Here is a 27,770-nt window from a genome sequence, read left to right as displayed (position 1 = left end):
ATATTTTGACTTTAAAGGTGGAACCTGTTCTATTGTATTCTCTGGATATTTGTTTGCACAAAATCTGCACTTCAGTTTTCTGCATCCATTCCCAATTGTATTATCCGCTACAAGTTAGGTTTGATTTCTCTTGCATGTAGATGGATATGGAGAGCTCTTGTAAATTATAGTAAAATTATGAATCCACCTATTAATTCACTTTACCAGGATTTGAATTATATGATTAAAGGTTGTAGCTCAAGTTCTCTAATAGCATATGGCTCAAGGAGGAAAGCAACTCTGCAGGAATTGGGTGTGAATCAAACTGATCTATATATGCGACCTTGTTATGTAAAACAAAAGCTCTTCGTACAAGATTGGTCAGTGACCATTGAAGAATTAGCAAAGCTGAAGACATACAAGGAATATGCGAAGTATTCCCGTAAAAAAGGGAAGGATGTTTATATTTATCAATATTTCCTTGCAATATTGCATGTAGTTACTACATGAGATTCAAACTGAATCAGTTACATACTCTAGAAAGGACTAAGTATTGGGGTCACTCGAGAGATTCCATCAAGAGGATGAATTGTCGATTTCCCAACTGCATTGAACCCGAAAAGACCTTAAAACATCTGATTTTGGAGTGTCCGTATTTCAAAAACGCTCTGACCACTTTGTTGATGCAATTTGTTAATATTAACTGTGTAGACTGTATGGAGACCTTGTGGAATCGAATGATGCTGGGGCAAGGGAAAGCATTAATCTTTGCTCTTGGTGCATTCATAAAATTGATCGATGATGAATTACTACTATTATAACTAATGGTATTTACTTAATAGTAGTTATAGCAATTGATGCGTTCTAGTAACTGTAATGATTGTGTATAATTTGTCAGAATTTTAATGTGGCTTGTTTTTAAAATAACAATTTTTATTTCTGTGAAGACTCAATGTTATGGAATATTGGTACAATATTTGAAACTAATTTTGTAAAGGTTTACATTTTGGAACCAAAAAAAAAAAGGTATTTAGAAAAGCCAAAGGCCCTCATTAGGACTCTGGCGCTAAACCATGGTGCGATTAGCACCATGGTCCATGCCGGAGTCCGCCATGGAGAAAGGGGGAATTACCACCCCATTCCAAGGTTGGCGGGGCGGTAATTCCCCCTTTCTCCATGGCCCTTCCCCATTCCCATTTTTTCCCCATAGTGCTCATTGGGAATGGGGAAGGCATCAATTACGGTACCGCAAATTGCGGTACCGTAATTGCCATCAAGGTCCCTTTGCGGGTCCCTACTTTACGGCTGGTCCAGACCAGCCGTTCAGGTCGGGAGCCGCAAAGGGACCTCGTAGTAAGGCGTTAAGGGGTTAACGGCGCCGCAGCCTTTTACGGCGCTGTTAACCCCTTATCGCCGGGGTCATAATGACCCCCAAAGACCTTTAACTAACGCTAGGAGGCAGAATCCATTGGTCCACAGTAGACCACCAGAAACTACTCTAAATGAAAAGGTGAACTGGTTCGAAGGGGAGACCCAAAGGGGCTATCAAAATTACCCTTAATGCTACAAACCTAAAAAAACAAGGGACAACTACACTTGTAAAGGTTGTGAAGAGTGTGTGGAAGGGCTCAATTTCAATCGAACAACTTCTGAGAAATGTCGTTACTAAGTAATACGAAAGTCTAAAAGGAAGAGCTCAGTTATTTTTCTGTGGATTATAAATACTGTAAAGGGACACCAGACAAGGAGTAATTTCACCTTTGTACAAGACCTTTTAAATTTGTGCTGAAACTGTGATGAGAGGGAAAAGCCCGGGAAGTGGAGAAGGACATTTCAAAATATATTTAGTGGGAGAGTGTCGAGCACCATCCATCAACCAACTAAGTCTGAGTTTTCATTTGTACTACTTTTTTGTTTCACTCAGTGAAAGGGCCAGTTAGGTAGTTTAGGTTTGGACAGAGGACAGTATTGTGTTATGCAAGACGTCCTGACAAGCACCTTTTTGTTTATTATCTTAGACAGGGAACCTTATCATAACAGTAGGGCTAGTTGAGGGCCTTTCCCTCTTTCTTTTGTCAATAGAACCTGTATGTTAAACATGTCCAGTTGTCCAAGTGCGGCCCCCTAGAGACAGAGAAACACTGATTGGATCCAGGTCAGAGTAAGCAGCCCTTACACTGCAACCTTGTGTGGTTGATGGTCACTAACTAAAATTAATTGCACTATGCACCTTAATGACACAAGTCGTGTTTATACAGCATTGCATTTCTTCCCCATGCACACGTCTCGCTACTGGGGCTCGTAGGAAGCTCCACAGATGAAGGTGGGTAAGCAATATGTCCACCCATTCATTCCATATGAAAGACCAACTATGTCGTCATGCGCAGCTGCAATCTGTCATGGCTGTTCTACCATAAACACAGCACCTATGTGAGTCCAAACATGTAACAATTGTTTGATTTGTATAAATCGCTCTTGGCTTAAATCAATCTCACTTATGCAAAGCTGACACCTAACTTCCATTTACTCCCATCTGCTGAACCTCAAGCACAGTTATCCGCCTGGAGAGACGGCTTCAATTCCCGAAGCCTGCTCGGTCAGTGGTGCCATTAAATTGCCACTTTTTGCAATGCTGTCCTCTAGCTCTTCTTGTTGCATGGGACTGAACCCTGAGACTCCTATGGCAGACGCACATATCGAATGCGCCCATCTCTCATGCAGTCCATGGGTCTGATCCCTCCTTACCAATGACGTACCTGGGCCTCATATGTTAAGATGTGCAGCTGTTACTTTGGGGGTGCATACTCGCCTTCACGCCAGTGCCCAAGAAAAATCATGTATGGAAAGGTACATAGCAAGATGCGCGGCGCAAAGAGGCAGAGGTTCCGCCATGAGAAACAGTCCAAGCACAGGGAAATGCTGGCTGGTTGGCTCCAACTGTTATATCACTGAGCCACACTCCACTCGCGTCCACACTCCACTCGCGTTCTGCAGGACACAGACAGCAGTTGCCTTTATGTTGGGCCTTCACTGTACATGCACCGTCCACATGTTCCCTTCACAGGGCTAAAGTCTTGGGATTCATGTTGATTTGGCAGCATTTCAGGGCATGGGTTCAGCTCCATTGAGAAATAAACCAGTTCCACAAATCCCTTCTTCCCGGGCAATAAATGTGACCTCCTTGGAGGCCTGAGGCAATCGGTATGTACATGAGAGTAGACCGACAAAAGGGCAACACACTGAGAACAATACGGAACTAGAGGCAAGATAAAAAGCTAAATGTGGACAACAGGAACCACACAACAGACTTTACTAAGGCCCAAAGTCGCACTTTCGCATGAACAGTAAGCCACTCCAATGGTCCATAGAGAAGATAAGCTCATTTCTCTCACTTAGAAACCGAGATTGGACTGTCAGTACAAAGTAAAGCATAGTGAGTATCGGGCCCCTTGAGAACTAGAATTGGAAGCAGTATGTTTGGAAAACTTTCAAAAGCATTAACACTTTAATGGTAGACTGCTGGGATTCCGGCACCTGTACTGTTGGAGCCCATAATATTGATACAACTGGGTCCGTAGCCTCTTCCCCTTTTGAACAGTCCGTTCAGTCAATTTTCAATGCCTCATTCACAGTGTGTGCACCCTCAGTCATGTTACCAAAGCCTGCGCAGGACAAGGCCGCTGTGTTTTGCGGTGTAAGTCTGCAGGAGACGCTGCCCGTCTGATACGTCACACATCGCACTACGTCCACGCAGCGTACCCTTTCAAAACCAAGGATCGGATCCTCTGCGGAAAAGTCCGTCAGGATAAGGCCACAGTGTTGTACGGCACAGGTGTTTGGAGACAAACGGGTAGTGGAGCAGAGGGTGAGTACGCTGCACAGCCGTCGACCAGCAGTGACCGTAATGTAAGTAAAGTGCAGGCAGTGAGAGCAGCCACTACTGCTCTCTACTGAATTGCCCAGCCTTTTTGCGTACTTCCACCGATACGCCTGACTTACCATACATTGGGCCTCATCACAACTTTGGCGTTAACCCTTAAATCCGGCGGTCGCGCTATTACCGCTGGATTTAAGGGTCCGCCAAATCAGGACTTCGGCGGATTTCGCCCCAGCTCTTGGCTGGGGGGAAATCTGCCGGAAATTTGCGCTATTACCACCGGCGCGAAATCCGCCAGCGGTAAGAGCGCGAATTTTCCCCATTGAGCCCAATGGGGAATGGGGCATTCCCGAATGGGCTCAATGGGGAATTACATTACCGCCGAACTCGTTATCCGGCGCTATTAGCGCGGGGGAGTTCGGCGGTAGGGCTAATACCGCCGGCGGTAATACTGCTGGCGTTACCGCCAAAGTCGTGATCAGGCCCATTGTCTCTGCGCAAACTTCCCCTCCCTTGCGGCTAGTCATACTTTGTGTGTTCTGACTCCCGACTGTGTTCCTAGGCTGCTGTTGCTAACTGTTGTGTGTCTGTCTGTCCCTCCCCCCGCGTCCTAAGGGGCCTACTCCGACATTTGTTGCCACTGTCTCACTGCTTCCGCTAGGCTCTCTCCCACTTCTAGGTTGCCACTCCTCTGTTACTGTGTCTGCTGTTCCACTAGGCTCTCTCCCACTCTCTAGGTCCCCAATCCACTGTGGTTACTGCTGTTACTGTGCCTTGCTCCACTTTGTGTGCCCTGCCTTGCTTCTTGTTATGTTTCCCTACTGTTTTGCTCCCCTGTGTGAACCCCCCCCGTCCTCCTGCAGTGCGCAGTACTGGTCTCACTCGCTCGCTCGCTCTCTCTCTCTCTTGCTCTCTCTCTCTGCCCCCCCCCCCCACACCTCCCCAGTCTCCCTATCGCTGATACCTATATACATCAGTGCTTCCTCTAGCCAGGCTCTCACTATGTCCTCTTTGTCGTTCCCTCTTCTGACCCCTCATACAGTCTCTGTTCTCTCCCCTTTCTCCTCCTCTGCCATTAATGGTGGTGGCACCTGGTGGGAGGTCCTCGTGGCCTCCTTCATAACCATCATTAATGTCTATCTGAATGGGACAGTCTTGGTCCAGGGCCCTCAGCCCAATCTCCTTTTCGATAGGCGCTTCCAGCATCTTAGCAATTTTCTGTCTTCTCCTGCTACTGCTTCTAACACCTCTCTGACTCCTTTGCCACCTCCTTCCTCCGTCGCCTACCTCCTCCTCCTCCTCTGAGCCCTGTGCCACCTCAGTCTATTGCCTCTGCCCACTATAGGGCCACCTCTACAACCTCAACTGGGTGTATCTCCCTCCTGCACCCCACCCCAGAAGTATTTCAAATGTGGCAACCTTCTCCATGTTGCTACTCTCAAATCTCACTCTGCTGTCAAACACTCCTCTGACATCTGCCACCTCCTGGAAGAGCTTGACCTGGGTGTTATTGCTCTCACAGAGACATGGTCCATGGCCAGCTCTGTCACCCGGTTTGCCGCTCTCCGGGCTACAAGATCCTCTACAAGCCCAGAATCTACTGGCTCGGTGGTAGAGTGGCCCTGATCTTTCCAGAGTGGGTCCCTGCTTCTGCCATTCCTACGCAGGCCTACTCTTCCTTTGAATGCCTGGTCTGCAGGCTCTCTATTTCTCCTGGCCTCTCTCCGACTGTGGCTACCATCTACATGCCACCTGGCCAGACCGTCCTCTTCCTCTCTGAATGGGCTGACCTCTCCTCATCTGTCCTTGCCTCTTCTCAGCGTCCCCTCCTCAGACTTCAACATCCACCTGGATGCTTCTAATCCCTCCTCTGGGCTCTTCTGCAACCTTTGCGACTCTTTCTTTCCATTCTTCCCTCTGTTCTGACACTCTGCCAGCCACACCTTGGATGCTCTCATCTCCTCAGACATCCCCCTCTAACCCTCTCACCATTCCTCTCTCGTGGACTGACCCCTTTCTGCTCTCCTCTCACCTGACACTTCATGTCACACATGCCAGATCTGCCCCATCACTGCCACCTTCCTTCTGAGTTGTACAGCCCATGAAGCGAGTGCCAGTGGACACCTTTGCCTCTACTTTCTCTGTTCCTCCTACTCCTGCGTCTGACACAGCCCTTTCTAACCTGCATCTCTCTATCTCCAACACTCTGGATATCCCTGTCATGAGAATCTGTCTGACGCCTTACTCCAAGTGCAACTCGTGGTATGACTTCGACCTCGCCGCCCTGAAATACAATTGCAGGGTGGCTGAGAGGAAGGCTTCGGGCGCATTCTCTGACAAGTTGACCTGCCACCTGCTCCACAGGCAATACAGACTGTCTCCTCCAAGAAGAGAGTCCACATCCAAGCCTGCATCAATGTGGCCTCTAACAACACAGCCAAACTCTTTAAAATCTGCAATGAGCTAGCCAATCCTACTGCAGTCTCCACCTCTCCTGTTCCCTCCCAGGATCTCTGCACTGCACTGGCTGCTCATTTCACCACTAAAACTCAGGACATCCTGTCCTCACTTTCCTTTTCCACTCCCTCTACCTCTCTTAGGCCCCCCTTGGGAGCCTCTCCTCTTCCTTTTTCCTCCTTCTCTTTCTGAACATCTGACGATGTTTCGAGACAAGTCTTCTCTATGAAAGTATTGTCTAAACAGGTGCTCCCCTGCTCTTCCAGGACCATCAAGGGCCACATTGACACCCTCGCCTCAGCCTTGGCCAATTTCTGTAATCACTCTTACGCCACTGGATCTTTCCCCTCTCCTTAAACACTTCTACTCGTCCGGAAAACTGTCACCTGGTTTCTATCGCTCCTTTCCTGGGCAAACACCTGCAAAAGTTGGCCATCTCCAAGCTTACTCTCCACACTGAATCTGTTGGTTGCCTCCACGACCATCAGTCGGGCTTCAGAGCAGCCAGAGGCACGGAAACTGCTCTCCTGAACATCCGTAAAGATCTGCTCTCTAACCTTGACTCTAGCTCTCCTTCTCTCCTCATCCTACTTGACTTTTCTTCTGCTTTCGACACGGTCAATCACTCCACCCTGATCAATTGACTTTGTGCAAACCTGGGCATCACGGATCAGGCTCTGGCGTGGCTGAACTTCCTCTTGGACCGACACTCCCAGGTCCAACTAGGGTTCTTTCTCTCCACCGCCACTCTCTCTACATGTGGTGTCCCCCAGCTCTCTATCCTCTCACCCTGGCTCTTCAATGTCTATATGCCCCCTTTGGCCCACCTGATCTCCACCTACTCCTCCAACTTTTAGTGTTATGTGGATGACACTCAGCTCTTTCAGAGTTCCCTCAGCCGCCTCTCCTCCCTTGCTCATTCCTGACTGTCTATCCGCGATACAGAATTGGTACTCTTCCAATGATCTCTGCCTTAATGCCAGTAAGACAGAGATCCTTCTCATTGGGCCCCGTGCTCGCGCTTTCCCTCTTTCAATGTGGCCGCCCTCCTTGCGCCCTCACTCTCGCCTTCCTGTGTGGTATAAAATATTGGTGTCATCTTTGACTTCACTCTCCTTCTCTTCTCGCATCACGGACCTTGCCAAGAAGGCCCACTTCCAGCTGCACCTCCTCAGAAGTATTCTACCTTTTCTCACTTTCCCCCAGAAGCTCACTGTCTTTAGAGCTCTGGTTCTCTTTAGGCTGGACTACTGCAACATCCTCTTTCTCAATCTGCCTGCCTCTATACTGCGCCCTCTGCAACTAATCCAGAACAGGACTGCAAAACATATCCATGGCCTCAAGCCCAGGTTCTGTATCTCTCCAGCCCTGAAATGTCTCCACTGGCTCCCTGTTGCTGCAAGGATCAAGTTCAAGACCCTCTACATCGTCCACAAGGCTTTCTGGGACCAGGGCCCACAGTAAATCTAACTCTCTCTGCCTAGGTACCTTCCTTCTCGAGCCCTTCACTCAACTACTTCCAACTCTCTAAGGGTCAGACGCTTCTCCAGACAGAGAGTGTGGGGTAGATCGCTCTACACTGCAGGTGCCTCCCTCTGTAAGGGCCTCCCTTCCTTTCTGACTTGAGCCGGACCACCTGAAGTTCCGGAAGCAACTCAAGACTTTTTTTTCTTATTTTTTTCTCTCCTCTGCCTTCTCACTCTCTCGCTCCCCTTCTAACCTTCCTGTCTGATACACAGATTGGTTGCTTGATACCCTCAGTGTTTCACCGAGTACCATGCTCCTCTTCGATGAGTCCTCCTTGCACTGCTACATGGCCTACTGCCTAGGGGCTATAACTGTAACCTCTACAGCCCCCCTGCCAACTAGCACTTACCCAGAGAAGCGCTGCCCTGGTCGCACTTACCCAGACCGTTACTGGCCTTGACCACACTCTCCCTCCCTCCCCCCCCACGCTCTCCCTCACACTCTTCCCCCCCCACCTCCCGACCCCCCACTTCCTTCCCCCGGCACCTCTCGTTGCTGCACTTGCACAATCTGAATGTCACAAGGCCTAGTAAGATTGTTTTTTCTTCCCTCTGTCTTCCCTCCCTTATTGCGCCTAGAAACACTTGTGTACAGGCACGTGATGAATGCAATATCATATCAGAGTTGTTCTTTATGCTCCCTCAGTGGGGCTTAGCACACCCTCCTCTGCCCACATCAGGGTGCTCTGTCTGTTGGCTGATGCCAACATATCACTGTGATGGGCCCGATACGCCAGGGTGATTCTTGCAATATTTAGATTGCTGTTCTATGCGACAGGTTGCTAATAGCATTAAGGTGTGTGATGAAATGTCCTACATGGCTGTGAGGTCTGATAGTGGGATGATCGGATGGTCTGGGTGCCACACCAAGTTGAGTATGCTGGGCCCTGGGAGGTAGACTAGGGACCCCAAGAACACCCTGCATTGTCCCCGCTCAAACATGTTCAAACGCAGGGGACAATCACATGAACTACAACCTAGAAATTCAACAACATTTTTACTTTTTTTTTAATCAAAGTCCCAGGAGAGTCCAAGCACATCATAGCAAGACACAGGCGCAGGTATTTCAGGGGAGGTTGCCTTAGAAGGAGTGGTCATCTATATATATAAAACAAAATCGTGTTTGTGGGTTTGTATGTGGTGTTGATCTTGGGGACTTAACTCATCATGAACGGTGAGGTCTTGCGTCATGAAGTTCGCATGGAATATTCTTTATTTCATTGCTGAATTAATGCTACTATTTCTAGTACGGTAGGTGATCCTGTTACCGAGATAATTGATGTTTTGATTTTTGGCAATACGTATTGTAGTTTTCCGTGCGCCATCTACAAGTAATTTTGTTGAGTGCTCATCATCGCGCTGTCTCTGCTAAACTGGTCTTGCGTTTTTGTTTTTTTTCCAATTTATTTTTTAGAATAGAGTTACGAGTGTCTTTCTTTTCATTGATTTGTTTTGCAATAAACGCGATACATGTTAATTTGACTAATTGAACACCACATTTTCATTTATCTCCGATTTAAATCCTCACATGAATATCATATTTGTATGCTTACTCTAATTGTTCGCAGTGTGTGTTTAGCAGCAAAAATGGCCACCACTGCTAACAACACTGCAAATCAGAGTAAGCATACAAATATGATATTCATGTGAGGATGTAAATTGGAGACAAATGAAAATTTGGTGTTCAATTAATTAGTGAAATTAACATGTATCACGTTTTTCCTTTGTGGCAAACAACAATATTCATCTTTTTCGGTGGAATATGAAAACAAATCTGAGAATGGACATCCAGGGGGAAATGCTGGGTACTTACACCAAGTATAAAAGCCAGAGCCCTCAGTCAATGGGCGGAGGTGGTAGGAAAAGGTGTTGGAAACCTGATTGTGAATAATGTGGGCGAGAGGAGCGATTGTAGAGAGAAGATGCTACAGGAGAGACTGGAGGAGCTGAAAGTTTAGAGCGTGAGGAAGGGGTACAGGAGATACCCGGGGATACTAAGGTGGGGCTAAAGGACTCCCCTTGAGATTTGGGGGTGAATGGTCATTATGTAATTTAGATGTGCAGGGAAAGGAAGTGGGAACCTGGACATTGGGTAGTGGGAGACTGCCCTAGAGGAACCGGGCTTCCTCAAAGAGCTATGGTACAGGAAGTGGAGGTTTGTCTAGACGAGAAGGGGAAGTCCAAAGCTGACAGATGCATGAAGTTTGGCTATCGAAGGCTAAACAATTGGAGACCCATAGGAGGGTGATTGGAAGCGGGGTGCCAGGGAGGCTTGAGGGGATGCAGGTAGTGATTTGGAGACCAGGACCTACAAGTTGGAAGAAATGGGAAAGTGCGAAGGAGCAAAAAGGAGGGAAGAAGGGGAGAGTTGCACGAGGGACAAACAAGGGATGCAATGTAGGAAAGTGCCAATGACTGTGTTTCTGAAAGAGACTTGGAAAAATGTGCATGAAATGTTGGGCTTGGTGGCTTTGAAGACTTCTCGTGCTTCCATTTGGTTGAACCCGGCAATAGCTGATAGGGGTAAGCCTTTGTTCTGGCCGGAGTGGTTTCTAAGTGGAATGTATTGGATTGGTGATATCCTTGGGGATGGTAAGTGGATTGATGAAGAAGAGTTATGTGCAAAATATAGCAATGACAATTATTCAAATGGTGACTTCAGGAAATTGAAAAGATGTACAAGGGATGTGGTTGAGCAGGGTGATGCAATTGAGAATCTCTTTCTTAAGGAGAGAGAGCCAGGGTGTGGATCGATTGCAATCAAATTGTGTCTAATTATAAAGAGAATACTGAACTAAGAGCGGATTGGGGCAGGAGATTGGGGTGTGGGATTTTCATCTGAGATGTGGTTGGAGATGTGTGCTAATGTAAAGCTTTGCTCTATAAACTTGGAAGAAAGTTCAAGGCAAATAAAGATCCTCAACAGAGTGTACTGGAGTCCGGAAAGGTTGTTGAAGAGTGGTATGGTGGATTTGGATGACTGCTGGTGTTGTGGGAATGAAGTGGGTAGTTTGGAACATATGATCTGGGACTGTGTACGAGTACGTGGATTTTGGCAGGATGTGTGTATCATTTGCTTGCGAATTCTGAATTTGGATATTGCATTGGATTTCAAAACGATGATCCTAGGAGGTGATTTGTTGCTTGAGGAACTTTCAGTCTCACAGAAAAACATCTTGTTCAGAGGGGCCTGTATAGGCAAAAAGATGATATTAAGGGGCTGGAAATCACGAATTGCACCTACGGTTGTGGATTGGATTGAGGAGATGACTTGTCTTGCAAACCTGGAGAGAGTAATTTACAGGAGACCAGGTAAACTTACCTTGCATGCAAAGATTTGGGATAACTTTCTGAAATTGTACTAGTTCTTTAACTGTAAATATGTATATTCTATTCTGCATGTAGTTGTATTGTTTTTGTTATTTATTATTGACTGTTAACTGTTCTTGTACAAATAAATATTTTTTAAAAAAAAGGGGGATGCAGGCCTGATCCCCCGCGATAAAGCCTTGGCACAGGTGCTCAGACTGTTGGTGGAAGAGGTTTCACAGGAGATGAATCGAAAATATGAATGAGGGAGGAGGTAGGAAGAGGATTAGAAGGGGGAGTAGGAGGAGAAAGAGGAGAGACTTGAAGAGGGACACATACAGATGGAGAGAGACCCATACCAAGAGATGAGAGACGCAGAGAGAGAGAAACGCACCTACAAAGAGACACAGAGCGAGACAGCACAAGTGGAGTTGGAGTTAAATCTAGGAAAACTACATGTATTATTAGAAGTAAAAGAACAATAGTAGGAAACCACAAGCTAGAAACCGGGTTGGTCCTAGACAGACTTGTAAGTTTAAGACATTACAGTCAGACGGTAGGACCAAGGGGACAGAGCAATTAAAATGGGAAAATGGAGGGGTCCGGTGACCAGGGTCAGGGGCCGTCTAGGAGCAGTGCAGGGTGGCTCCACCAGAGCTCTTCCCAATTGTCTCTGCTGGAGCGCTTGGTTCCGAACTGAAAGAAGCCTTTATCAAAGCACCAACAATCGAAGAAATGAAATTGAGACTACTGCATGTTTTTGCTGAGGAATCCGTGTCTGGGACACGTTTGGACTTTGGGCCAAAAGGTCATTGTGATAGAACCAAAAATTATTGGTTCTGTGGGCTGCAACGCCAACAGGAAATCTTCAACCTTCTACAGAGATAATGGTGGATGCTGAGGGTTGAAAGCAAATTGTACAGAATATTTAAAAGAGAGTCAATATATTTGCACAAAAGAGAAAGAATACGTCTCTGTATTTTTCAGAGGCACTTTCTGTCTGGCTGACTCTGGGTGACTGATGGCCTGAAAGTTGAGCAGAACAGGCTTGTGGGAGGGAGAAGGATGTAACTCAAATGAGGGAAATTTACTTTAAAAAAGCTTTGTGGCCCCTTGGTTTTGCAGCAGACGTAAAATGCTACATTCTCAGTTGGCTCCACCACATGCATCACACAGCATGTTAAATGACAAAGCAGTGACATTTTCAAAATGTAGTCTTTTAAACTGGCTCCCAGAAGCCCACACATAGCACAGGGACTGTTCATCTGACTGTATCGAACTCATGGGACAGAGAAGGAATTCCCTCAGCAAGGGAGATCACACACTGCCTTCATATTTTCTTATTTTGGAGAGTGTTGTGTTATATCTAACCCATTGTAAATTAATTCCTTTTTGAGAACAAAGAACCCTGTCCGATCCTTTGAGCTTTTGCACACATGGCCTAACTAAGGGTGTTCAACAGAATTCTGGTGTCTCAATTTGTATCCATTATTAATTGAAATTGCTCTACTTAGGTTGCTGCTAAAGACCACGAATTAAGGCGGAACAGAAGAAATTGCAGTATAAAGCAAAGCCACGTCCTAAGGGGTCCCTGTGGGCAGTGTAAATGTTGCAGCTAAACCTTAAGCAGCATTACAGTTCTTGTGTCTTAAGGTGACTGTGTGGGTGGGGAGAAATCTATCAGTTCCCCTAGAATTGTACCTTGTCAGACATGGAGGTTCTGTAAAGGAGTTGAGGGGTCTGCTTCTGTGAATCACCATGTCAAAATATGCAGATTGGCACATAGGGTTGAAAGCTGGTCGTCTTGCTCACAGAGCGAAGAATTTGTGAAAGAGGGTGGCCGTGAACTCCTTGCATTTTAGATGGCGCTGCTGCTGTCTCAGTACAGACCTCGCGTAATTCCGCGATCTAGGGCCCACTTGTTCCTTCTTTGTACAATGTGGTCTCACAGATGAATGTTTACTTGCATATGCCTTGTTGTACAAATGAGTAACCAGTGGGTTTGTCTGCTTATCTTATTTTCCCTTCATAGATTTCCACAGTGTGCTTTTAATTTTTTTTGTTCTTTTTTTTTTGTATTATGAAGAGGAGTTGACTTTCGTTACGTGGACAGTTCTTTAGTGCTAATTGTAGGTTCTTTGCGTCTCATTACTAGTTCGGCAGTGCACATTAAATGCTGCAGTATTGTATAACCGCTGCATTACTGCACCGCCCAACTATGAGTTGGGCGGAAAGTTGGAGGATTCGCTTCAGCTATGAGCTGCAGGCAAATCCACCAACTTTCCGCCTGATTTCGGCAGAATTACGGCTGTGGTAATTCTGCTGAAGAGCCCCATGGAGTGCTATGAATTCCAATTAAATGAGGACTAACACTGCCACTTGTAATCCAGCAGTAGGACCGCCGGGCCAAGTAGTGGTAAGTCATTCTGTTGGGTGGTATCTCGGTGGATTTACTACTGAGATACCATCAAACTTGCAATGAGCCCCTTTGTGTTTTCTGAAATCCTCTTATGTGGTGTAGACTAAATATTAAGTGCTTTCAAAAAGACCTGGAGCTTTTATTATGAACTGTATTACTGAAGACGCATGGATAAAACTGGTGACCATTTAAGGTCTATCAAAGTAGGTGGGAAATAGGCATACTGGTGGCCCCAATCGACCGTCAAATTCCATGTTTCTATTCACAGTTAATTTGTTTCTTGACTTTGTGTGTTACAATAAGTAATGTGAAGACTTCTCAAAGCATATCTAAAATAGTAGTCTCCCAGTTTAATAAAGGGAAGGGGGTGGGGTCCAGATACATGTAGCTATGTATGTAATGTTTGAGAGCATCACACTCTGACACTTCTCAACAGGTTGATAAAGACGACCCCGGAGCTGCTGGAGTCCTGCACGTGGTTCCCTGAGTCGCATGTGATCTACCCCACTCTGCTCAAGGCTCCCGAGACCCCAGTGAAGAATGGAATCCGGCAACTTATAAACAACTCCAAGACAGATGAAAGGGAAGAATTCCTGCAGTCGTACAATCAGAGGAAGCAGAATGGTGAGGATAATGTCTGGATTGCAAAGTCCTCCTCTGGCGCCAAAGGTTAGTGGCTATTGTTTGGCACATTTCCTTTTCATTCAGATGTAACATGGTGCTAGAACTAAATGGGTTTCAATGTGATTGCCTGAGAATCTGGCACTGGTATGCAAGTTTGGCGCTTAACAAAACCAATATAGAGTGCAGTGTTTGGAAATATTAGTGGCATAAAATGGGCTTGGCAGGAAATTGCTCCATGTGCACACACTGGTTAAAGTGGACTATTGCCAGTTGTAAAAGTGCAGTTTGTGGAACCTTAGAAGTGGATTCATTTGTTGTAACTTGTTGTGTGGCTGTGCGCCCTTTCTTCTGTTTTAGCGCTTACCCCCTTAGTCATGTGTCTTGGAAGCATTATGTGCACCAGTTGTTACTCAAGCCAGCTTGTTTGTCCTTATTGTATGCCTTCGGAGTGACAAATTGCTGGTTCATAAACCTTGGTGGCTCTAACATGTGCCATGTGAATTTTTATTTTAGTGATTTTATTGGCGTATTGTTCAACTTAATTAGGTTTGCTGATAACCTAGGCATTGTTATTTCAGTTAATGGAAACCGTACTGCAGGCAGATTTGAAACTTCTGTTTGTTTTGCAATAAGCGGAACACAAACCAACACATGTTTTGCACATGCTGAGTATAAAAATCAGTGAAGCAAAAACCTTTGTAAACCTAACCGCTAACATTTCAAAACTTTGGCGGTGGGTGTGCCAGAGCAAATACCCACCCCCTTGTAGTGATTTCAACTGTGGCGTGGGGGTGAGAAGTAGCGGGATGTACGGTGATGCAGGGATGGAAAAAAAGAACCAACGTGTACAGCTACTTCAGAAAAGAAGAACCTGAGCTTTGACATAGCTAAACCCCAGGCTTCCTTCCCAACCACTGCCAAATGCTTATGGGGCAATTTCAAGCCACCAGGCTAAACAACCAGTCCAATCATTAGCCATTCATCGGGAGGGCTGGGGAGGAGCTCCAGCAAATGTCCATTCCCAACATCCAAAGGAAGCTTCAGAAGGCATGCCATAGATGCCTTCACATCAAAAACAAAACACCAAATCATTTGAGTTGACCACTTTTAACTCCGCTGGGTACCAGATAGGCATGCTCACACCCAAAGTCTTCCTGATCTGCAACACCGTTAACTTCTCCATGGAGTCATGGCTCAGGCCTTTGAAGACTGAGAAGAATCCTCCTGCCCCCAATCCAAAGCACCTTACCTTTTAACCCACAAGCCTCCCTCTTCAATGCCTCTTCCCTGTCCCCAGAAACTCTTAGGACCAAAATAACGGTACCTCCACTCCCCAAGACAAAGGAACTAGCAGCTTGTGATAATCATCGTAAATTTCTCTTGATGGAAAAGTTCAGCTGGCCATCATGTTCTGTTACATGCTTGTCCAAGACGCTCTGTATCTGAGACCTTAAATATGCTTGCTCCGTCTTCAACGGACATCCATTGTGCATTTTGACACTCTTCTGATTTGGTGTCTGCATGCACCTGTTTCTTTGCAGCTCCTTTCCAGTAAGGTTTCGTAGTCAGTCTCCAGTCTTCACTCATCCTTAAATTATGGATCCCTCCACTTTATCATTTTTTTGTGTGGAGGCAGGCATTGCCTCTGTGAAGTCCTGTAGGCTCTTGTTGACAGTCTGTGATCCCGCAGCGTTCGTCTCTTCTTCTGTGCATCTCAAAGATCGAGGACAGGGCTTAACAACAGTGCCATCTCTTTCTTTGGTGACTTCCATGTCATATTGAAACAAGATATGTGCTTCTCCCGCAGCCATTGGGCAACAGCTGTAGGATTGACCAGAGCTTTCACTCAGTTAAACTGCCTCCTCCCTGCACTTATTCTCCCCCCACCTAGTTACATGTCCTTGCATCATGATGTAACCACTTTGCAGCTCCATTTTAAACCACTGCTCCCCCCCCACGATCCAGCATCATGCTGATGCTCTGCAGCACAGCTCTTCCCTCCTTGCTCATTTTTTATGAATGAGTGCTCCTGCCTCCCATGATTCTGCTTCCATGTTGTCCATGACTGCACAGTGCCCGACCTGCACCTTCCACAATTCGTCCTCTTGGATGGCATTGTTCCTTCATGTTGCATCTTCCAACTTTGTCTGCACCTCATTAAAAAACTTCCAAAAACTTCTATGCAAAGTGGCAGAATCTCTCCTCCTTTCTGAGAGTGTAGGACCAAAAAGAGATGGATATTATACAGAGCACAGACAAAGGGTGGGCATCTTAGTTGTGCTCTCGCTTCCGCTCCGTCTCACAAATTGATTTGAAAGGTTACTTCATACATACAGCCAAGTGAGTACTTCAATGCCACCTGCTGCCTGGATGAGGATGAGGCTACAGATCATTTTTAAAACTTGTACCATATTCTGCTCAACACGTGCCACTGTGCCCAGATGGTCTGACACAAAAAGGTCTTCTAGTGCCATTTGTAATTTAAATGATATTGCCTGAAGTGATTTTCTCTGTTTTTCTGTGTATTTTAATTTAAGGGTTTTCCCAATGCGTTCAGATGTTTTGATTAGTTGGGAAACTGGAATGTTCTCATGGGCTTCTCTTCTTGTTCTTATAGTGCCCAGTACCTGACATTTCTGCATTACCATATCTGGCTAGAACATACAGCTAGGCAATGGCCATTTACTCTTCACAGTAGGTTTTCCTTAATATCAGCATGTTGCCATAAAGCAGACATGTGGACGCCTGTAATTTGGAAGACTGATCATGGGGGCTTCCAGTACATATCAAGAGAATTATCTGGAGCATATGATATTTTTGCAATTCCCCATGTTTCATTTTCATTATCTATGTGCAGGCTTCAGCTTTTTAAGCTGTCTTTCAGTCTCTTAACAGTCTCCAAACACATGCTATTTATGTTCTGCTCTCTCCATGATTATCCCCACCATTTTCATCATCTGCCTCAACTCCCTGCCTCTTAACGTCCCTTTGCTCTCATCTGCCTTTTTTCCCAATTTCTCTCACTTTCTCTCTTCAATTCACCCTTTTGTCACTTATCTTTTTGCCACTTTTGTTTTCCTTTTTTTTTACCCTATGTTCTCGTTTTTCTATTTATTTATTTATGGTGTATTGGTTTTAATATATTAAACCTTTTACCAAAATTCATCAAAAAAAAAATCATGTTAAAAACACAGAATATCATTACATTTGTAAAAGAAACACATGTTCTATTTACAGTCTATTAAGCCAATCAAGCCCTGGGGTTTATCAGGAACAATCATGTTAAAACATAATGTATTGTTACATTAGTAAAAAGAAAAACCTTCTGTTAAGTCTGTCAAATGTTGGGCTAACACAGTTACTTGCAAAAGTCTCTGAAGATGGTAAATTTCCTTTACTAACGAAATTATTAGTAAAATTTGTTTTCCAGACATCAAACGACCTGCCTAAAGAGTTGGGGGTGACAAAAATATGTACAAACATTTGAAATGTTGTTCTCATTTCATGTGTTTGTTCACATGCCAATAAGAGATGTTTCATACTTTCAGTACTTAGATCATGACGCGATGTGCACATGTGTTTTTCCCCTCACTACTTTGTTACTGGTCCAGAGGACCTCATGTGACAATAATAGATTTAAACAAAAATGGAGATAAACGAAATGCGATAGCTGCCTATGTGACAAGCTTTCCCTTGCACCATTATAAAATGGTTTATTGTTGATTCTGGTTTATTCTTGATTTAAACAGTGTATGTTTCAATGTTGTTCTTACTGCTTATGAAATAAGTCTAATAGTTTCTTTTTCAGCAAAGCAGGGGATGTCATCAACATACTTTTGTCACATCCACTTTTGGTCAGAAGTAATTCATTTAAAGCCATGATCCTTGAAATGGGCAACAAGCTTCAAGTTAGGCATATGCGATGTAGATCAGCATAGAGTGAATTTCCCACCAGATTTGCAATCTTGGCATACATATGTATCTTTTTTCCAAGGAACCAAGCCTTCAGGGAGCTTGGACCAAGTTCTGATTTAAGACAAAAGGTATGGATTAAGGAAGCCCCAAAACCCTGAGTCCCTTTATTCTTGTTAATTGGACCCATTTCTTAAAATAGTGACACACGAACCTGTAATTTAAGGTGGATACTACCTTCATAGAATACAATTTGATCAGTGCTAAGTAGGGAAATGTATAGTACTTAAATGGTGGGTGTTTAATCTGAGAAACTAGAGGCAAATCCCTTGTATTTAAATGTTCATAAAAATATTTCTAAATTGTATTGGTAACAAATAGAAGCCCTAATTAAATAAACGTTTTCACCCCCTCCTTATGCACCTCCCCAATTGACCATCCAAATCTGAATCGTCTCGTATTACTGCAGAACTTGAGAATTCCAGATTTTATTGTTGATTTCTAAATCTTGGTTCCTCCACATAGGACTGTAGCAGCATAAGCTGAAGCCCAATCGGAGTGACATCAAATGAGATGTCTTCAGTGTAGGCTAGCCACACCAGTCTTGCATGTCCCATTCTTACATGGAAAGTGGAGGAACTTTTCAGTGTCTCATTTGATGTCAGAGATGTACAGATTAAATAATGTGGGCGAAGGCACACAGACGTAGCAAGCTTTTAATATCTCTTGCTATATTGCCGTTCCTGGTTAACCTTACCTTAATGGAGGTGGTTTCATGCAGCATCATTAACACCCCCTGCAATCCCTCAGTAATCCACTGTGTTCAGTTTATTCTATAGGATTTACCAAATTACTAGATCAAACATTTCTGTTCAGTGTATGCTATCCATGTGTACAGTTTGGCTGCTTTTATTGGTAGCCCCATTGTTCAAGACGTTTAGAATAATCACATTTAATGTAGTTCCTATGTTTTTCCTGAACCTCTTCTGGAATTTGGATAGTCTACCCGATTTCACTGCCCATGTTTGCAGTTCTACTAAAACCAAAGGGGCAACAATCTTATTGCACGCGTCCAAGAGTGCGTTCAGTCGATAGTTGGCCGAATCATATATGGGGCCTGTTTTATAAATGGGCACCAGAAAAGTGATAGACCATGAACTTTGAATACTTTCATACCGGATCATGTCCTCAAACAAACTGTACAGAATTTAAGCCCAAATCACAGTGAATGAAGAGTTACGTTTAACAGACAATTTAGGCCTGGGCTCTCAAATGTTTAGATTTAACTATATAATGTTCAATTTCCTAAACTGTAAAATTGTCCTCCCACATAGGTAATATAAACAGCGCGTTGTTGAGTAAAATTGCAAGTGTATTGCTTGGAGTAATAAACAACCCAAGTTTCCTCCGGAATAGGGGCATACATACCTATAGTGCTATCATTACCATTAATTATTCTCCAAAACGTAGATGATGGTATGACTGCCAGGAATCGAAGCATTACTTTATCGGGTAGTCCATTGTAAGTTTGTGTGCAGGGACCCTATTTTTATATTCCTGTTTTAATTTCTTTTTCTTGCTATCAAGGAGGATAGGATTAGCTTTTGTCCATGCGCCCAAAAACCTCAATAGTCTTTATTTTTTTTATTATTTATTTGTTTTGGTTTTACATGAAAAACCTTTACAAAACTACAGTAAAATATAAAACCGACAAATATATAAAAATACATACAAAAATAGAACGAGGAGAAAAATTCCAAGAAAACCAGGGCTGCAAACATTTTTCCAAAACTTTTACAATTGTGGCCGTGAGCATAATTTCTTGACCAGTGATCAGTCTGTCCCAAAAAAGATGTTGTAATAGACTCTCTTCTTTAGCCACAAATCTCCCAAGTAGCAGCGATCTTGTTTCCCAAGTGCCTTCGCACTCCATTAGCAAGTGTCTAAGAGATTGTTGGCTTGGAGAGTCACAATGTCTGCAGAGTTTTTTTGCTTTATCCCCCTGGTTTCTTCGGACCAAAAATTTGCCCTATATGGGCTATATTCAGTCTTAGTCTCAGAAAGTAATTTCTTATGCTTTTTTCAGGGAACTTTTGAAGATAACGGGGAAGAGTGCCAAGCTTTCTGAAAAGATTTGGAGGATTAAGGTTCCTTACTCCATCGATAGTGGTAATCCAGTCTCTTATTTCTAATAACGTTTTAACCTTCATGGGATTTAGAGCAAGGGTTTCTGATGCCAGTTCAAGCCTGAGCACGATACCTCCCACTTTCTTCTCAAGACCGAGGAGTTGCTTACATTTTGCTTTTTTGAGATGTTCGTTTACATCAAAATAGAGGGTGCACTGGCTTGCTGTTATTATTTCGCGATATAAAGACAAAAGTTTCCAGTCTGCTCGGCAACCCAGAGGGGTCAATCCCAATTCAAATCGCAGGCTGACAAGTGGGGTACACATTGGGATATTTAGGGATTTTTTCCAAAGGAGACCCTCTATTTTGTTCCAGTCAAAGTTCCAAAGCAGGGGGTTCCCTTCCAAACCATATAGAAGGACCAGGACTGCTTTGGCTATATAATATTTTATGAGTGGGAGTAATGAGAATTTACAGAACTTTCCATTCCGTTTCTTCATCTGCGAAATTATTTTGGTGGCTTTGTCAAAAATAGCTGGAGTCACTATTCTGGGCCGGAGAAGCTAGAATTTCATAGCCCAGGTAAGTGAGTTCTTCAACACGGGGGACAACTTTTCCATCCAAAATCCAGTTTCTAGAACCCAAGTTCTTTTTAGGATGTTTAAATATAAGAATCTTGGATTTCAGAGGATTAATTATAAGCCTGTTTAGTGTGGCATATTCACCTAGTTTAGACAAAAGCCACTGCAGACCAATCGCTGAATTATCCAGCAGGACTAAATCGTCCGCATAAGCCAACCAATGTAGTCTCCTCCTATTAATCCTGGGGCTGGCCAATGATGAAGAGGCCAGGAAGTCTCCTAGGTCTGACAAGAATAAATTTAAAAATAGGGGGGCACCCAGACATCCTTGCCGTACCCCTTTGAATACCTGTATTACATCCGACAGGTGACCCAAATCGTCCAGCCTCAGTCTTATGGTGGTATTCTTGTGGAGCTCTATAAGCATTGCCAAGAGGGGAGCTGGAATCCCCCAACTATGGAGCTTCCGCCAACGAAGGGATCTGTCCACTAGATCGAATGCTTTGGACAGATCGACCCAAGCCCCGTAAATCGGGGTGCCCTCTTTCTCGTTCGTTCTTTCGCTGAGTAGGTTCAGAATGAGCCCATTAAGGCTGGTAGAGAGCCCTTTTCTGAAACCTGTTTGTTGCTGAGAGAGAATCTGCCTAGAGTCCACCCAGAATGTGAGTTCTTTTAGCAGCAGCCGCATAAAAAGTTTGCTGTCAATATCAAGGAGGGCGATTGGGCGATAGTTTTCCGGACTTAACCGATCGCCCCCCCTTGAAGAATGGGATGACTAGTGCATTCTTCCACGACGGAGGGAAAACCCTGTTCTTGAGGATTTCCTGGAAGAGGTGGTTTAGCAGCTCAGCCCACAGTTTCGGGTGATTTATTTTAAAACCTGATGGGTAAGACCATTGGGGCCTGCCGCTTTCGATGTGGTGGAGGATAATATAAGTTCCTCGATGTCCTGTTCGTTGAATGTGAGGGACCAGCTAGTGTTTGGCAAAATTAAGTCTATGGACCCAGTTGATTGAAAGTTTTTAGACAGATATGCCACCCATTGGTGCTCTGGGACCAGATTACATAAAGAGCTGTTGTAGCCGGTCTCTAGTTGGCTCAGCGCCGCCCAAACATTTCTACAGTTATTTGCGTTAAGTAAATAGAGCATTCTCTCACCATCTTCTTGCAGTTTCTGATGTTTATGGTTTTTTAACCAATTTCTATAGGTTTGTTTAACCATCCTTAGTTCTGGCTTGCAGGTGATGGGATTGTCAACGTCTTTTTTTATATAACGCAGTGTTTGTCGCAGGATTCTCTTTTTCTTGTGTTTCTTCATCGAAGAGATGAAGATGTTCTTGTTTACCTGCAACCTTTGTTTCGCTTGGAGGGTATATAGACCAAACAAAGTTCCCAAATTTCTCCGGGTGGAATTCATCACTCCAAGTTGAAGATGGAACTGCTTCAAGTAGTTTATTCAACATTTTTCCCCATATTTATATTTTACGACTCTCAGATTGCCCTTAAGACCTTCGAGTTCCTGAATATTATTCTTATATCGGGGAACAAACTTGCATGGTCGCTACCCCCCCTCCCAGTTTAGGGTGAAACTGGGACAGAGAACTGAGAGACCGTAAGAAACATAAATGTAATCTAAGGTGGACTGAAGGGACCCTTGACGCCAAGTTGCTCCCACTTTTTCAACTCCCTTGATCTTTTCGTGTATCATTTCAAGATCCCAGGATGTAAAAGAATCCCTCCACAGTTTTCCCTTTCACAATGTGCTCAACTTGAGTTGCACAGACTTTCCACTCCCAGAGTTTATATGATCCGTATTTAGGTCCCGTGCTAATAGGATATGGGCTCCCTCCTAGTCGATCTTCACCGCCGTTAGAACGGAATCCAAGGTTTCTAGGAAGTACTGGAGTTTTGAGTTGGCAGGATTCCAGTAAATGTTGACAAGTACCATGGTGAAATGAGGGATATCAATTTCCAGTTCTACTTTACAAGCTTTGATTCCCACATCGTTATTGCAAAGTGGTATGATCTCTTTAATACTGGAGTTTTTAAGTGTAATTAATAGCCCTCCTGCCGGTCTCCCTTTTAGTTTTTGCAAGGACCGAAGGTTTAAAATTGTGAAGCCCTCTATCTCTATGGGATTGACGAGCCACGTTTCCTGGATTAACAGAATATCATTTTGTCCTAAAAGTTCCTCTTTTAGTTTTTTCTTTTTCAGGAAGCTAGGACCTTTCGTATTCCAGGAAACTAGTCTTAAGCCCCTTTGTCTAAAGGCTATTTTCCTCCACACCTAGCTTTAGAATTATTTGGGAGATGATCTCTGAGAGTTTTGCTATAAGATTTGCATTTATGTTTGACCCAGCAGCCATGATCCTATCTGACTCTCTTGATGTTCCATCAGATCCATCGTTTTTAACTGCATCCTCCGTCCCCATCCGTTTTATACTGGAGGGATTCTCGAGGCTACCCTCCTCCCCTGACTTATAGACCAACGGGCCATCTCTGGCAAGTTCGTTTTTGTTGTTGAATAAGGCTTGTTGGGCTCTTATTGAATTCAGTCTGATTTCCACAAAGAACTTGTCTTCTTTAGACGGGAATTTTACATACTCAATATCCTCCGAGGTAAAGGGAAACAGGTTATGTTTTTTTTTATCTCCATCAATAACACTGATCTACAGAGTGATTTGTTCTTGTTTTGTTTAACGAGCTTAAACCAAGCCTTCGGGATTGTGAAGTCGGCTGCGTCAGGTTCCACTTTTTTTTATAGGTGTAATGGATGAAATTCCATCTTGCCCCTCTCTTCCATCCCCCTGAGGAGGGGACACGAGATTTCTAAATTTCCCTGAGCCATTCCAACAGTCGTTCCCGCTTGATATAGGCCTTAATAACACCTCCTCTTGCGTATGACTGGGATGATGGGGGATGCTGATGGCTGCAGAGGACACTGGTTTTGCCACTGGTTTAAAAAAAATGGGAGCCAATTTGACAGCGATCTTTGTGGTCTCTTTTGAGGTCTCCGGACTGGCCTTATCTTTTTGCGCCTTTTGTGCATTATTTTTTAGAAATATTGGGGCGATCTTAATATTTACTTAACCCAATTTTTGGCATTGATTGTTCGAAGCCTTTTTCGGAGAGATTGCGAGATCTGTTTGCATGCCAATACTTGATGTTTGCACCTTGAGACCCGTAGGGCCTGTATTATGATGTGAAGAGCCTTTTTTTTTCCTTTTTTCCCAGAGGCAGATTTGATGGGAGTAGTTTGTTTGGGGCTTGAACTCTGAGATGATTTGGGAGCTGGTTATACAGGTGCACTGGTTTCTGTCAGTTTCTCATCAGTTGGTAATACCAGGTTTTTCAAAAATGAGTTTATTCCTGTGTTCTTTGTAACAAAGTTTTTCTGATTTCTTTTTTACTTTTTCTGGGCTTTTTCCAACTGCGGATGTGGGGTAATAGACTTTGCACTGCACCCTTTTTTCCGTTGTTGCTGCTTTCTTCCTTTAAAGTTTTGAGAAGCCACTGGGTTCCAATTTGCTTCACTGGAGGAAGGATCTTGAGAGATTTTAGCATTTGCTTTGAATGGACGATAAGTGATCTCTTCAACTTTGTCAATGTCTACATATGCCAGTCTCCTAAATTCTTCCAAAGTTGATTCTGATAACGGGGTGTCATCGAAGATTGTACTATCCTTAAGACCCTCTTCACTAGTGGGCTGACCATATGTTTGAAGGTTTTGGATTTTCAATGGAAGATCTTTTAGGAGCTCCTGTGTAGCGACATTTCTTTGTCCCCTCCTTCAGTAAACTGAATATTTGAGCAATGTTTAGCCCTTGTTTCACTCCCTCTACTTGTGTTTCTTTAAGGGTAGGGATCAGGATGGTGTTCGTGATGTTGCTTAGAGCTACAATCCTATGACCGTAGAAGCACTTTAGATGTGCCCTATACAGGGGGCCACGGTTGTGCAAGTAAAACGTCAAGCAGCTATCAACGCTAGATGTAATATCAAAGAGCCGCCGCGCAGTTACCTTGGAAGTATGCTACTCCAGCGCCAAACAGCCGCACAACAGTCAGCGCCCTTTACCCTGTCGGGCTTAATGCTGCAAGGGTGATTGGGGCTGCTCTTTATGGTTGAAAAGAGTCACGTGACCGCGGGCAACCTCTGCCTCCTCCAGGAAGCGAGCACTGCTCAGCAAGAGCCCTTGGCAGCTCGCAGTGCTGAGGTAAAAGCAGCAGACAGGCAAACGTTCGTTATGTAAAAGCAATTCTTCTCAGTTCAGCAATCATCTTATTGAGGCTGTGCTTATGCTCCACTGACTTTAGTCTTACAGTTTCACACAAACCTTTGTATAGTGTTCAGGTGAAATTCAGAATGCTGAATAGGAACAAGTTGTTTTTAAGCAAATGATTATGAAAGAACGCTATACATTTTAATGCGGGCACCACCTCACCCTATTCCTTTGTGTGTTGTGTACTACTGCTATTGTGGGCACCAGGGGGACCCCATCGTGCCAAGGTCCAATTTAACTAAGAGGCATGCGTGATCCGCAAAGTCAGAAAACATAACATTTAGAGAGATTAGGTCACCTAATGCACATACATTATTTATTTATTTGTTAACATTTATAAAGCGCGCAGCAGCCTTGAAGCATCGTGGTGCTGTTACAGACAGGAAATCGTTGCTGGTTACAGAGAAAAAGCTTAGTTACATGACATAGAGGAAGATATGCATACATAGTTACAGGAAGTGCAGATGTATGCAGAGTAACGATGGTGGGAGGGGAGGGGGTGTGTGTGTGTGTGTGTGTGTGTGTGTGTGTGTGTTAAAGAGTTTGGTTTTGAGGCCTTTGCAGAAAGCTTTGAGGGAGGTCTCAGCCCTGAGTGCGTCAGGTAGGGCGTTCCAAAGTTTGGGAGCTATGTGAGGAAAGCCAATCCCTCCTGCTTTGGCCCTTTTGATGGGTGGGATGCATAGTTGATTAGCGTAACAACTTTTCTCAGGACACGAGGAGATGTCTCTGGTGATAGTTTCCGATGTGTAGGGCGGGGCGGAGAGGCTTAAGCATTTATGCGTTAAGAAGAGGTTCTTGAAGGTGATTCTCTCCTTTACAGGTAGCCAGCGGGCAGCACGTCTCGCCTGTGTGATATCTCTTTTGGGGATACTGAGAGCTGCTCTGAGCTTGTTGTTTTGGACTATTTGAAGCCTATTTAGATTTTTGGCCGAGGTGCCTGCTAGGCGAGCATTGCAGTAATCTAATTTAGCTCCAATGGTAGCTTGCGCGATGGCGAGGCAGTTTTGGTTGGATAGGAATGGTTTAATGGCATTTATTAGTTTAGTGGTGTGGGCGGAGGCAATGGCACTGACTTGTGTCATTGACAGAGTGGAATCTAGGAAGACCCCTTGGGTCTTCACAGAGGAGGAGACGGGGATAAGTGGTATGGTTGATAGTGAATTTGCAGTATTTTTGCAGTATTTTTGGATGAGTTTGGACAGGATTTCTTTGGGGCCTATGATGATGATCTCTGTCTTGTCTCTATTGAGGCACAGACCATTGTCTACCATCCAAGCTTGGATGGTGGCATATATTTGGAGGAGGGCTACTGAGTCTGGTCATAGGATCCAGTGAGAGGGAGGAGTACTTGCGTATCGTTGGCATAGTTGGTGTAAGCTATGCCGAGGGAGTCCAGTTTGTCGAAGAGTGGCTTTGTAAACAGGTTGTAGAGAGTAGGTGCTGTGCAGAAGCCCTGGGGGACTCCGCAGTGGATGTGACGGGAGCTGCGTTAGCCTGATCCGAGAAAACCTGCATGGCTCTGCCTTCTAAGAACAAAATTATCCAAGAGGAGGCTTGTTTGGAGAAGTGAGCTGCATTGGTGAGACGGGAATTAAGGATTTTATGATCAACGAGATCAAACACGGCCGAGAGATCCAGGAGTAGCAAGAGGGCTGGTTTGCCTGTGTCCATTATCTGTTTTCAGGTCCAGGAGGGCGGTTTTGGTGCCATGGCCTTTGCGGAAACCTGATTGCCTTTTACCTAGGATGGTGTTTGACTCTAAGAAGTGTTGGATCTGGTTGTGGGCTACTTTATCTAGGATCTTGAGAAAGAAGGGGACGGTGGTGATAGGACGGTAGTTTGTATTTGTATTTATTGTTTTATATAGTGCCTTAATCAAAGGCACTTTACAATGAACAACAAAATATAAATTAAACATGGAACAGTAGAAGCAATAACGGTAAACCTAAGTCAAACCAGAAAATCAGCATGTAGAACAATTTACATATGAGAAAGAAGAGGAGGGGGGTGGAGAAAGAAGGGGGCGAGAGAGTAGTGAGTAAAGTGAATAGTAGGTAGAAGGGAGATTTAGAAGAGAAGGGCAAGATAAAGAACAAAGAGAAGGGTAGAAGAAAGAAGGGTAAGAAGGGTAAGAGGGGAAGGAGATCAGGGAGGGGAATGAAAAGGAAGAGATTTCAATGAGGAGCGGAAGGAAGAATAGGAAGGAACTGATAGAGAAAGGTAGGGAGTTCCAGTGTAAGGGGGCAAGGAGCTGAAAGGAACGGAAACGAGAAGAGGCACAAGGGGCTAGGGGAACTGAAAGTAAGAAGAGATCGGCAGAACGAAGGTAGCGAGAGGGGGTGTAAAATGAGAGAAGAGAGGTAAGGAGGAGCAAAGTTGTGAAGAGATTTAAAGACCAGAAAAAGGAAGTGAAATTTAAGTTGGGAATGGAAAGGAAGCCATCCTAGCTGAGAACGTGAGTTGGAAATGGAGTCATGAGGAGAGAGAAGACAGAGGGTGCGGATGGCAGAGTGATGAAGGGATTTGAGGGTGGGGCAAGGTGGGAAGCGGGAAGACCAAAGAAGAGCGATAGAAAAGACGAGAAAAGATGAGGGAGGAGATTAAATGTTTGGTAGCATGGAAGGTGAGAGAGGAACTAACTTTGCGGATGTTAAAGATGATGGCGACATGCCTGAGAGG

General features: G+C 44.5%; 1 protein-coding gene across 1 annotated transcript in view; it reads left to right on the top strand.

Moving 5' to 3' along the window:
* TTL (tubulin tyrosine ligase) overlaps nucleotides 1-27,770 on the top strand; it is a 321,260-nt gene that overhangs the window by 130,447 nt on the left and 163,043 nt on the right. Inside the window, exon 3 of the mRNA XM_069607789.1 lies at nucleotides 14,004-14,236. Coding sequence (XP_069463890.1) covers nucleotides 14,004-14,236 — 233 coding nt within the window. The remainder of the gene's footprint in view (nucleotides 1-14,003; nucleotides 14,237-27,770) is intronic.

Source organism: Ambystoma mexicanum, chromosome 4q, assembly GCF_040938575.1.
Source record: "Ambystoma mexicanum isolate Mex_15411 chromosome 4q, UKY_AmexF1_1, whole genome shotgun sequence".
Taxonomy (NCBI): domain Eukaryota; kingdom Metazoa; phylum Chordata; class Amphibia; order Caudata; family Ambystomatidae; genus Ambystoma; species Ambystoma mexicanum.
This window is presented reverse-complemented; position numbering and strand designations above follow the sequence as displayed.